The following is a 13,103-nucleotide window of genomic DNA, read 5'->3' as shown; positions in this document are numbered from 1 at the left end:
CTCTGGTCACTTACTCCAGAGAAGAACTCCTAAACATTGGTATAACCACCAGCAAAGTTTTTTCTTCGGTTCTCATCGATCCGGAAAACTTAACAGAACTACTCATTGGAGGAGCAGCAGCTCTCTGTGGTCTCCGCTGGAGACGCCGGACACATCGGGGGAAGCGAGCCGGCGCACTTGTCAGATTGCGGCAGCGGGGGTTTCGCACTGCGCTCCCGTCTATTCACCTGGCCAACGTCCGCTCTCTGGCGAACAAGGTGGACGAACTGCAGCTCCTAAATACAACCAACACGGACTTCAACAGATCTGCTGCCTTGTGCTTCACCGAAACCTGGCTCGGTGAGCACATCCCGGACACTGCTCTCTACCTGCCTGGATTTCACCTGCACCGAGCGGACCGGATAACGGAGCTTACGGGGAAAACGAGGGGAGGCGGAATCTGCTTTTACATTAACGAAGGTTGGTGTACTGATGTCACGGTCCTAAACAAATCATGCAGTCCTCAACTAGAAACACTCTTCATCAACTGTAAACCGTTCTATTCGCCGCGGGAGTTTTCCTCGTTTGTTCTGGTCGGAGTCTACATCCCTCCTCAGGCCTGTGTTACTGAGGCGTTACAACACCTGGCCGACCAGATTAATAACGTGGAGAAAAAACACCCGGACTCTCTGCTCATTGTTTTGGGGGACTTTAACAGAGCAAACCTCAGCCACGAACTGCCAAAATATAAACAGCATATTAAGTGTCCCACCAGGGACACAAACACTCTGGACCACTGTTACACTGTTTTTAAGAACTCATATAACTCTGTCCCCCGTGCAGCCCTGGGACTCTCTGACCACTGTATGGTTCATCTTATCCCGACCTACAGGCAGAAGCTGAAATCTGCTAAGCCTGTGGTCAAGACGGTGAGGAAATGGACCAACAACCCCAAAGTGGAATTACAAGCCTGCTTGTAATTCCACTGATTGCACTGATTGCACTGATTGGAGTGTTTTTGAGACTGCAGCCTCAGACCTGCATGAACTGACTGATACCGTGACATCTTACATCAGCTTTTGTGAGGACATGTGTGTGCCCACCAAAACCTTCCGCACATACAGCAACAACAAACCCTGGTTCACTGCAAAACTCAGGCAACTTCGTCAGGCCAAGGAGGAGGCCTACAGAAGTGGGGACAGAGTCCTGTACAACCAGGCCAGAAACACGCTGACAATGGAGGTGAAAGCAGCCAAGAGGAGCTACGCTGAAAAGATTAAAAACAGCCTTTCAGCCAACGATCCAGCGTCAGTGTGGAGAGGCCTGCAGTCCATCACCAACTACAGGAGACCATCCCCAAACACTGCAGCGAATCATCAAGTGGCTGACGAGCTGAATGTGTTCTACTGCAGGTTTGACACATTCACACCTCTCCACCTCCCCCCCCCCCATTGACATCACCTGCCACTCTGCCACCTCTCCCCTCTGACCCCCCACCAGCACTCACGATCTGTGAAGAGGATGTTCTGTCAGTCTTTCACAGACAAAAGATCAGGAAGGCACCCGGCCCAGACGGTGTGTCACCTTCCTGCCTGAAGGTCTGCGCTGACCAACTGGCCCCCATCTTCACCCGGATCTTCAACAGATCCCTGGAGCTGTGCGAAGTCCCCTCATGCTTCAAACTCTCCACAATAATCCCGGTCCCCAAGAAACCCACCATCACAGGACTGAACGACTACAGGCCTGTTGCCCTCACATCTGTAGTCATGAAGTCCTTCGAGAGACTGGTGTTGGGGTACCTGAAGGACATTACAGACCCCCTGCTGGACCCCCTGCAGTTCGCCTACCGAGCGAACAGGTCAGCGGATGATGCCGTTAACATGGGACTGCACTACATCCTGCAGCACCTCGACTCTGCAGGGACGTACGCCAGGATCCTGTTTGTCGACTTCAGTTCGGCGTTCAACACCATCGTCCCAGCCATCCTCCGCAACAAACTCACCCAGCTCACTGTGCCCTCCTCCACCTGTCAGTGGATTACAAACTTCCTGACTGACAGGAAGCAGCAGGTGAGGCTGAGGAGCATCACATCCAGCACCCGGACCATCAGCACAGGCGCCCCCCAGGGGTGTGTACTCTCCCCACTGCTCTTCTCCCTTTACACCAACGACTGCACCTCAAGAGACCCGTCTGTTAAACTCCTGAAGTTTGCAGATGACACAACAGTCATCGGCCTCATCCGGGACGGTGATGAGTCTGCATACAGACGGGAGGTTGAACGGCTGGTCTGCTGGTGTGGTCAGAACAATCTGGAGCTGAACACGCTAAAAACAGTGGAGATGACAGTGGACTTTAGGAGAAGCCCCCCCACTCTGCCACCCATCACCATCACCAACAACGCAGTGTCTGCTGTGGAATCCTTCAGGTTTCTGGGCCCCACAATCTCTCAGGACCTGAAGTGGGAGACCAACACAGTCACCATCATCAAAAAGGCACAGCAGAGGTTGTACTTCCTGCAGCAGCTCAGGAAGCTCAACCTACCTAAGGAGCTGCTGATCCAGTTTTACACCGCCATTGTTCAGTCTGTTCTCTGTTCATCCATCACCGTTTGGTTCGGATCAACCACCAAACAGGAAAAAAACAGACTGCAACGGACAATAAGGTCTGCAGAGAAGATTATTGGTGTCAGCCTGCCCTCCATCCAGGATCTGTACCTGTCCAGAGTCAGGAAACGGGCAGGTTACATCTCTGCAGACCCATCACACCCTGAACACAAACTGTTTAAACTCCTCCCTTCTGCAAGGCGCTACAGAACTCTGTACGCCAAAACAACAAGACACAGGAACAGTTTCTTCCCTCAGGCTGTCTCTGTGTTAAACAGCTAAAACCGGACTTCAGTGTTTCATCCTTGCACCATGCACCAATTTGCACTTCTGATTTAATCTTGTTCTATGTCTATTTTTTTGTAATTGTTGCACTAAAGAGAGTGAGGTGTAACCGGAGTCAAATTCCTCGTGTGTGTCCACATACCTGGCAATAAAAAGCGATTCTGATTCTGATTCTGATTCTGAATACGCTGTCATAATGGTGTCATGACAGTCAGGTTATACTTCATGATATGTTCATGACAAATCAAAATGCGACCACTTTACTTGAGATCTTTCAGTATTCAATTCTTTTCCAAGAAATTTTGTTACTTTGATATCACCAAAATGAAAAAAAGTGTTGTGGCCACTGAATAACCGATAAAGGTCTTGATTTGAAAAAAAGTGTCGAGCGAACAGTGACTGGTGACTTCGTCCAGGGTGTACCATGCCATGCATGATTTGGATTAAGTGGGAATGAAAAATGAATGAATGCATTAATAATGCCTTTAAATGCTCAAAAATAACTGTCGGCACATTTGCATAATCCACATTGTTTCAGTCCAACCAAAAGAAGATTTTTAAAATGCATGTTAATGGTCCGTGCTGGTCCAATCGAAATCTTACAAAATGAAACTTCTGAAACAAGAGTAACTGGACATATACAGGATGTACTGATGAATTAAGTGTTAAGAGAGCACAACATCAATACATGTCAGCTTTGTTAAACTCCTTACTTTCATATGATAAACAGATAAATTTATCACATGGTCAATGTCTAAGCATGGCCAAGTTTCAACCCCTGAGAGTTTCTGTTTGTTCTGACTGAAAGAAACCGTTTCAATCAATCAGTGAAGAGCAGAACCAGACCAAGGCAAAGCATCAAAGAGCAAAGCCTGACCAAAATCATGAAGAGCCCTCTGTTGTTAGGCTCTTGGTCTGTCTGGGTTTTGTAAATTGAATATCAGTTTTCCATTCTATTTAACAATAACTTTAACACTCTGGGGTCTAAAGCCCACCGGTGGGCATTTTTGACACATCTCCAAAAACACATCTGTAACTCTGTGAGTTTTTGTCATTGAAACATATAAGTGACACCATTAAAAACATTGAAACTTCTAGTTTTCAAATATATATATTTTAAAATAAATTATATAGCTGGCCCTTTTTAAAGAGAGTGAACAGAAATCTTTGGATTTTCTGTCTCAGATTGCAGCAGCTTCCGAGGCCACACCTATCGCTATTCACATGTAAAGTACCAGGTGATTGAGTGGCTATTCACAGGTGAGAACACGCCCCATTCAGCCAGCATGTGGGGGAAGGCAGCAATGTCCTGCCAGTGACAGACAATTATCACATGGAGAGTGACAACACCCCTGATTGCCCCCACCCCCCTGATTTCACACCCATCTGATTTTTATTCAACTAACAGAGACACTGACTGGAGTTACAATGACTTTTTTACAGTTTGTGTGAAAACAAAAAAACATTTCTGACTGCACTTTTTACTTTTATGCAGCCAACACTTTTGTTCAAAAGTCTTGGCTAGATACATTTATAGTGTGTTTTCTTGCACTGTTTGAAGACCTCTAAAACTTGTTTTTTGTACAGTTGTGTTTCCCCTCAATTTAAATAAAACTTGTTTGTATTACATTCACTTCACTCTCATATTGTTTTTTGTTAGGCTTTTCCGAATACAACCATATGTGTCACTTTTGCATAGATGTTTACAGTTAGTTGAAATACTTGAAAATGTCAAGGTGGTGACAACTGCCTCAAAGTCTCTGAAAAGGCCTTAGACTCCAGGGGGTTAATCACATTAAGAAAGATGGCGATCGACCCAAGTAAAGTGTCAGTAATGAAAAACCTCAGCCCTTAGCATAATAAATTACCAGGAGAAATATATTCCTGACTTTGCCACAGTGGGCCAGACACTGTATGAACTACTAAGATCAAATTCAGTGTGGATGTGGCTTCCAGCACAGCTGTAGCTCAATCAAATAGCTCAATATCTCAGAACATCACATACATAGAGTTATTATGATGTTAACAGGTGCTGAAAACACAGAACACTAAGTAAGGATGGAACAGGATACCTTCATCACTACTGGACTGTATCACTGCCAGAAAAAAGAATGTATATCCAAAACCAGCTAGTATCCCAATGACCCTGTCCTTTGGCTGACATTTGTACTAGCAAAACAAAAAAAGAAAATGATCCATCTGCAAACAGTTTAAACAGTTTAAACAGTTTAAACAGTTTGGAAGTCAAGGCACCCCAGAAGGCTCTGACTGAACACACTTACTGTTTCAATACTGTACTACGTTATGTAGAGAGTGGGCAGTGTTGGTCTTTGTGTTCAGTATTCTTCTTTTAACAATCAGCTCCATGGTCCCAACAGATGGCTGCAAAGCAGATTGCACTTTGCACCACAGACAGATATGTAAAACATGAAATCCTCCAAGAGGACCATGGGCAATGATTTTGCTTGGACAGTCATGGAACTATAAAAAACCGAATGATTTTATGTCACTGTAGAATCAAGATGGAGTTTTTCAGTTTTAACCCAGGGATGGTAGCAGTGTGTTAATAACACCACAACATGGCAGTAATGTACAGAGTTGTACAGAAAAGTTCTTCACCACAGCTAGCTGCTGGCACAGCATATCTGACGCTGTAAGCTTACGTGTTCCACCAAAAGGAAACATGCAAAGCTAAAAGCTGTAGCCATCCAACATTTCTGCCTGGAACTCCTTCAAAAAGCAGGACAGACGTTCTGCACAAACCCTTCAGAGTAAAGCAAGCAGGCCATACTTTTACCTCAAGTATACACTGTTTAAAAGCAACCTAGTGCTTTTCTTTTTCTTTCTTTTTTATTTGACTGATGTAGGACAATATACAACACATTTAGCATGATATTACTTATAGAATTGCACTCCTAAAGAAAGTGGTGAACGTGACAGCAAAATAAGTAGTGAGTAGGGTGACATACTGTGTGTGTGCACGTGTTGCTGGGGAGAGGGTCAGAATGGTCCAATAATTCTCCTGTGATTTTCAACAGTATTTTCACTTGAAATGCACATCCCTCGTGTAAAAAGTGTTTAAGTGCAAACTGGTAATACTGTTCACACGCATACAAAGTGCTGAAAGTGTTAAACACAGCAGAGAAAGCTGCAGCGAAAAGGGGATTTTACTTCAACAGTACAGGGAGTACTTCAACAGTACAGGGAGTACTTCAACAGTACAGGGAGTACTGCAGCTGCAGCTTGACCTCAACAACAAAGAAAGTGATCGCAGCAGAAGGTGCAACACAACCCTGACCTTTGCTCTGCTTCTCCAGCTCCTCCACCCTCCTCCTCAGGCCTGAGCTCAGCTCCGTCAGCAGAGTCTTCCTCAGCTCCTCCGCCTGATGCTCCACTGCCACCTGCAGCCTGTCCAGACTCTGTCTCTGCTGCTCGACCTCAACTTCTTTGTCCCTCAGCTGGCTCTCCACGTTTCGCAGTGCCTGCCGCCGTCCCACCTCCTCCACCTTCAGGCTTAGGACCAACTCCTTCAAGCCCCGAAGCTCATCCCAGAGGATGGGGAACTCCGGGGAAATGTCATGGTGTATGGAAGCAGAGGCCTCTGCCCAGCCCTGACTGATAGAGCAGCAGACTGTCAGCAGAAAAAGAGCAGCAGACCTCATCCTGAAACCAAAACCTGCCTCTGACTAGTTCAGCGGCTTTAATACACTAATCCTGCAGAAAAACATTTGGAGATAGGGGGGTGGGCCCACTCAAATACAAACAAAGCACTAACTCTGCACAGTAGTAAGGGTAATACTGGAGTTACTCGGCCTTCTGTTTGAACCTGACTCTGAGTAAGAAGAAGAAACCATATCAGAATGAGAAGGTCTTTTATCTGTCAAAGTGAGAAATGTAACATATGGTGTAAACTTGATTTGCTTTACTGCTGCACTTTCTTTGGGTTTTAATTTCGACTCCTCCCTCACTGATAAATTCCTTTTGGATGGGCAAGAAACGCAGTGATTTTAAAATGGTTCTCCTGAAACCAAAGAGTGATGTCACAGTGGCTGCGTCTGTAAGTCGATGCACATGGGGAGTTGTAATCCGACGAGAGCATTTAAGACTCAAGGAAACTGCCATACTTACGTGTTTAAGTGCATTCAGACTTATTCATTTTACAAAGAAAAAAGATCTTTTAGCTCGTCCCTCAGTTTGTACTTCCATTGTCTTATCTGTTGTTCCACACAGAAACTCATTAGTTGACCAGTTCTGCAGGAGAGGAACAGTTTTAGAATCGACAGAAAAGTTAAGTACACTGACTGATGGATCCTGCTGGTTGTAACATCAGTAAGTTGAGCTTCAGCACTTCCTCCGAGGGAACACTAGTTAAATAACTTGAGAGTTTTTTTAGAGAGGATGCACAAATATAGCGGCCTAAAGTTGGTATTGGCCCATTTTCTTTTTTTTTTTCTTTTTCTTTTCCCCATGTCCTGTCCAGCATTATGGCAGCAGAATTGTAATCTGAATACCGTTTATGCTAAACACATTTGACATTTGCTATGCCAAGGGAAGCTTTATGAATGTAAAGCTCCCCTTGATGCCCATCAACTCCTCATTTTTATTTATTTGTTTTTGTTACAATATTTAACATGATACGATAATAGTGCCGAACCGGACCGGGGGACAGAGAGAGAGGGAGAGCGAAGAAGAGAAAAAAAGGAACAGAAACATGAAGAGACAAACATAAAAAACAATGAAAAATCAGACAACCAGCTGCTACACCTGTAAAAACAAAACTGAAGACGATTCACGGCTTTTGTGGGGAATCCAACCTTAGAAGCACCAGGAGCACCTGTAAACAGACAAGCAGAGAACAAACACACAAACAAAAACAAAAAAACACAAGCAGCAGCAATCTCATATAATACACAGGTGACCTTAAACCACAGGACAACACAACAACTGCTTAGTGAGCATGCTACTGGGCTAATGAATGTGTGTGTGTGTGTGTGTGTGTGTGTGTGTGTGTGTGTGTGTGTGTGTGTGTGTGTGTGTGTGTGTGCGTGTGTGTGTGTGTGTGCATGAACATGCAATACACATAGATGGTCCCACATAATAACCGGCCCCCGCGAGCCCGAGCGCCACCAAACCCCCCGGCAGGGGCCCCGCCCAACACCCGAGAGGGCCAGGCGCCTCAGACAGCCAACCGCAGTGGGCCAGCGCCCCGGGAGTCAAGACGTGCCCACAGGTGGGTGAAGCTGCGAGCAGCGGGGAGAAGCAATCCCCCCCCCCCATCAGGAACAGCACAAGCAGGCCAGAGGACAGCAGGACCCAGACCCAGTCACCCCATAAATCATATAAGAAAAATAAATAAATAAATAAATACATACATAAATAGAGAATAAATAAATAAATAAATAAACAGACATCCACACACACTGACACAGCACATGCATCCATCCCCCAACTCCGCTGGAGTGTGGCGCAGTGGGCACATCCGGGGGCCAGCAGCCCCCCAGCCACCACAGACCCCGAACCAGCAGGACAACTCCTCCTCCTGCCCCCGCCCCAGGCAGCAACCAGGCAACAGGGGCGCGGGAAGACCCCCCCGGCTCTTTGATATTGTCTAATAGTGAGCATTTAAAATTGAGGGGCAAGCAACCTTGTGGAACTGGGAGCGTGGCCCTCCGGGCAGCCTACATACCCAAAGAGCCCCGCCCACCAGATACCACTCAGTGCTATCGCCCCCCAAAACCTAATGTGTGTGTGTGTGTCTCATGATTAGTGATGTCTAAGGTGTAATTAAAACAAGGGCGGGGGGCTGCAGAGTGCAGCAAAGGGGACCACCTACGTGGACCCATCCGCTGCCCCCCACAGAACACACCCGCCCTCAAACCCTACGTGTGTGAATGTGTGCTGTGTACAGGAACCAGAAGGGAGAAGGGTATGGGGGTCTAGAAGACCGGGGGAGAGAGGCTCCCCGGGAGAGGGCAGCCAAGTAATGGCTGCAATAGGCACCCCTGTTACCTGGGATCCGCCACAGAGCAGGAGGGCTCGATGTTCACCAGGTCCGGGGCCCGCAGCGTATTCGGGAAGCCACTTGGCAACCCGAAGGTACCCACCCGCCCCACCCCAGACGGCCCCTACAAACGGCCCATTTTCAACTTGTTTTGCTTGTTGTATTGACTTTGCCCTGAAATTGACTGGATTCACCTGCAGCGACAGGTTCAGTGATTGTCCAATAGGTGGCAGCCTTATTCCATAGCGAGCAGTTTATCTTTCACAAGAACATTTTGTTTGGACAATCAAGTAATCAAAGTAATAGATTAAAAGAATAAAAGGGCTTTTTAAACTGTGATTTGTTTACATTAAGGATTTTTATCATGTGAAAGGTCATATTAAAGGTTGGGATTTATATATTTGTGCTTATTCAAAGATAATGTGATGAAGGGCTAAAATATCAACAGGCGGTAAGACGTGTTGCATCACTTCCTGTTACCTTGCTTGTGCACTGTGGAATTTCTTGCTCCGCTTGGAGTACTGTTAATCACTTTATTTCGATCTATAACTTACACAATTTTGCATAGTTAAACTCTATAGCTTACCGTTCTGTTCTAACACACTCCTACAGATCTTTATTCTCACTTTTTAACGGTGTGTCTGGTTCTCTAGCGTAGCATGGCTACCGGTTCTCTTTCTCCTTCTCCTGCTTTCACCTGCTCCGTGTGTCAGATGTTTAGTTACTCCTCTGCCTCCTTTAGCGATAATGGTACTTGTAACAAATGTAGTCTTTTTGTAGTTTTGGAGGCGAGGTTATCTGAATTGGAAGCTCGGCTCTGCACTGTTGAAAATCAACCGATAGCGAGCCAGGTCCCTTTTGCCAGTGTGGAGCCACCTAGCGTAGCTAGCTCACTTAGCCTCCCCCTAGCAGAACCTGAGCAGCCAGGATTACAACGTGGCTGGGTGACTGTCAGGAAGAGGCATAGCTCTAAAGTCAAGCCCGTTGTTCACCATCGACCTGTCCACGCTTCAAACAGATTTTCCCCACTCAGCGACACACCCGCTGAGGACAAAACCCTGGTAATTGGCAGCTCTATAGTCAGAAACGTGGCATTAGAGACACCAGCGGCCATAGTCAAATGCATTCCAGGGGCCAGAGCGGGCGACATAGAATCCTATTTAAAACTGCTGGCTAAGGATAAACGTAAATATGGTAAAATAGTTATTCACGTCGGCGTTAATGACACCCGGTTACGCCAATCGGAGGTCACTAAAATTAATGTTGCATCGGTGTGTAATTTTGCCAAAACAATGTCGGACTCCGTAGTTTTCTCTGGACCCCTGCCAAATCTGACCAGTGATGACATGTTTAGCCGCATGTCGTCCTACAATCGCTGGCTGTCTAGATGGTGTCCAGCAAACAACGTGGGCTACAGAGATAATTGGCAATCTTTCTGGAGAAAACCTGGTCTGATGAGGAGAGACGGCATCCATCCCACTTTGGAAGGAGCAGCTCTCATTTCTAGAAATATGGATGAATTTATTTGCCACCCTAAAACATGACAACCCAGGGCTCAGACCAGGATGCAGAGTTGTAGTCTTACACACTTCTCTGCAGCTTCCCACCTGCTGCTACCCACCCAATCAATTAACACAAAAGGAGCAAATCCTCTTGTGCAAAAAGAAATTATTAAAACAAAAACTTTAACTGAACAAAAACATCAAACTATTAAATGTGGTTTGCTGAATATCAGATCTCTCCTTTCGAAGTCTCTGTTAGTGAATGAGTTGATTTGTGATCATCATATTGATATATTTTGTCTTACAGAAACCTGGCTGCAGCAGGAGGATCATGTTAGTATCATGTTAGCATTAATGAAGCAACTCCCTCTGACTGTTTAAATGTTCACGTTCCTCGAACCACAGGCAGAGGAGGAGGAGTGGCAGCTATCTTCAGGGTTACTAATCAGTCCCAGACCCAAGATTAGTTTGAGCTCTTTTGAATCTCTGATTCTCAGTTTTTCCCAAAGTGGAAATCCCAGAAACCTCTTGTGTTTGTTGTTGTGTATCGTCCACCTGGCCCTTATTCTGAGTTTCTGTCTGAATTCTCAGAGTTTTTATCCCAGTTAGTGCTGAGTACAGATAAAGTCATTGTAGTGGGTGACTTTAATATTCATGTAGATGTTGAAAATGACAGCCTGAATATGAACTTTAATTCTATATTGGACTCTATTGGATTTTCTCAGAGTGTTCACAGACCGACTCACTGCCTTAATCACACCCTTGATCTTGTGCTGACTTATGGCATTGAGAGTGAACAGTTAACAGTGTTCCCTCATAACTCTGTCTTATCTGACCATTTTCTGATAACCTTTGAGTTTACATTACTTGACTATACAGTTTCTGAGAAGAAATTTACGTATAGAAGGTGTCTATCAGAGGATGCTGTAACCAGATTTAAAGAATTAATTCCATCATCCTTTTCTTCACTGCCATGTGCAGATATGACAGAGGACGACTACCTAAACTTTACTCCAGCAACACTTGACTCTCTTGTTGACAGCACTATAGTTTCAATGCGTACAGCACTGGACAATGTTGCCCCTCTGAAAAGGAAGGTAATCAGCCAGAAGAGGCTGGCTCCTTGGTATAATTCACAGCTGCGTGCTTTAAAGCAGACTGCAAGAAAGCTGGAGAGACAGTGGCGTTCCTCTAATTTAGAAGAGTCTCAGTTAGTCTGGAAAGATAGTTTAACAATGTATAAGAAAGCCCTTCGTAAAGCTAGAACTGCTTATTATTCATCATTGATAGAAGAGAATAAGAATAATCCCAGGTTTCTTTTCAGCACTGTAGCCAGTCTGACTAAGAGTCCGAGCTCTGCTGAGCCAGTTATTCCTTTAACTCTCAGCAGTGATGATTTCATGAGCTTCTTTATTAATAAAATTGTTTCTATCAGAGAGAAGATTGATGGAGTCCTTCCCACTATTATCAGTGATGTATCATCAAGTACAGCAGCTTTAGAAGTATCTTCAGAACCTGATTTGTATTTAGACGGCTTCTGCCCAGTTGATCTCTCTGAGCTAACAACAGCAATAGTCTCTTCTAAACCATCAACTTGTGTTTTAGACCCAATCCCAACCAGACAGTTCAAGGAGGTTTTCCCATTAATTGACACTTCCATATTGGACTTGATCAATCTGTCTTTGTTGACAGGATATGTACCTCAGACTTTTAAGGTTGCTGTAATTAAACCTTTACTTAAAAAACCTACTCTTGATTCAGAAGTGTTGGCTCATTATAGACCTATATCCAATCTCCCTTTTATGTCTAAAGTTCTTGAAAAAATAGTTGCAGCTCAGCTTTGTGATCACTTACACATAAATAATCTGGAAAAAAGGGGAAAAACGGAAGCGCTGCGAGGATCCAAGTCTTAAACACAGGTGCTCAAACAGTCTTAGTGGGTGGTAAGTATCATAAAAGAAAAGGCAGGAAACTGTGGCACTCCGGATTCATTATTTTTTACTTTTCTTTAAGGCAAAGGACTGACCGACGCGTTTCGACCTTTCACGGTCTTTTTCATAAATAATCTGTTTGAAGAGTTTCAGTCAGGATTCAGAGTGCATCATAGCACAGAAACTGCACTGCTGAAAGTTACCAATGATCTCCTCTTAGCCTCTGATAGCGGACTTGTGTCTGTGCTTGTCCTGTTGGATCTCAGTGCTGCATTTGATACGGTCGATCACAGTATCTTATTACACAGACTTGAACATGTTATTGGGATTAAAGGAACTGCATTAGGCTGGTTTAAGTCATATTTATCTGATAGATTTCAGTTTGTTCTTGTAAATGAAGAATCTTCCTCACACACCAGAGTAAGTCATGGAGTTCCCCAGGGTTCTGTACTTGGACCGATTCTTTTCACTTTATACATGCTTCCATTAGGTAACATTATTAGACAGCATGGCATAAATTTCCACTGTTATGCTGATGATACTCAGCTGTACTTATCTATAAAACCAGACTACAAGCATGCCTTAAAGACATAAAGACCTGGATGACTCAGAACTGTCTGCTTCTAAATTCAGACAAAACTGAAGTCGTTATCTTTGGACCTGAGCGTTTCAGGGAGAAATTGTCTAGCTATATAGTTACTCTAGATGGTATTTCCTTGGCTTCTAGTTCTACAGTGAGGAACCTTGGAGTTATTTTTGACCAGAACTTATCATTTGACTCGCATATAAAACAGGTTTCTAG

At 44.8% G+C, this 13,103-nt stretch overlaps 1 protein-coding gene across 2 annotated transcripts in view; it reads right to left on the bottom strand.

Moving 5' to 3' along the window:
* The window catches only part of LOC142366533 (uncharacterized), a 97,733-nt gene extending 88,787 nt beyond the window's left edge, over positions 1 to 8,946 (bottom strand). For both annotated transcript variants that reach the window (XM_075448440.1, XM_075448439.1), the window contains exon 1: positions 6,166 to 8,946. In XM_075448440.1, coding sequence (XP_075304555.1) covers positions 6,166 to 6,529 — 364 coding nt within the window. In that variant the 5' untranslated portion in view covers positions 6,530 to 8,946. The remainder of the gene's footprint in view (positions 1 to 6,165) is intronic.
* Positions 8,947 to 13,103: the final 4,157 nt, after the last annotated feature.

This window comes from Odontesthes bonariensis, chromosome 17 (genome assembly GCF_027942865.1).
Source record: "Odontesthes bonariensis isolate fOdoBon6 chromosome 17, fOdoBon6.hap1, whole genome shotgun sequence".
NCBI classification, from domain to species: Eukaryota; Metazoa; Chordata; class Actinopteri; order Atheriniformes; family Atherinopsidae; genus Odontesthes; species Odontesthes bonariensis.
This window is presented reverse-complemented; position numbering and strand designations above follow the sequence as displayed.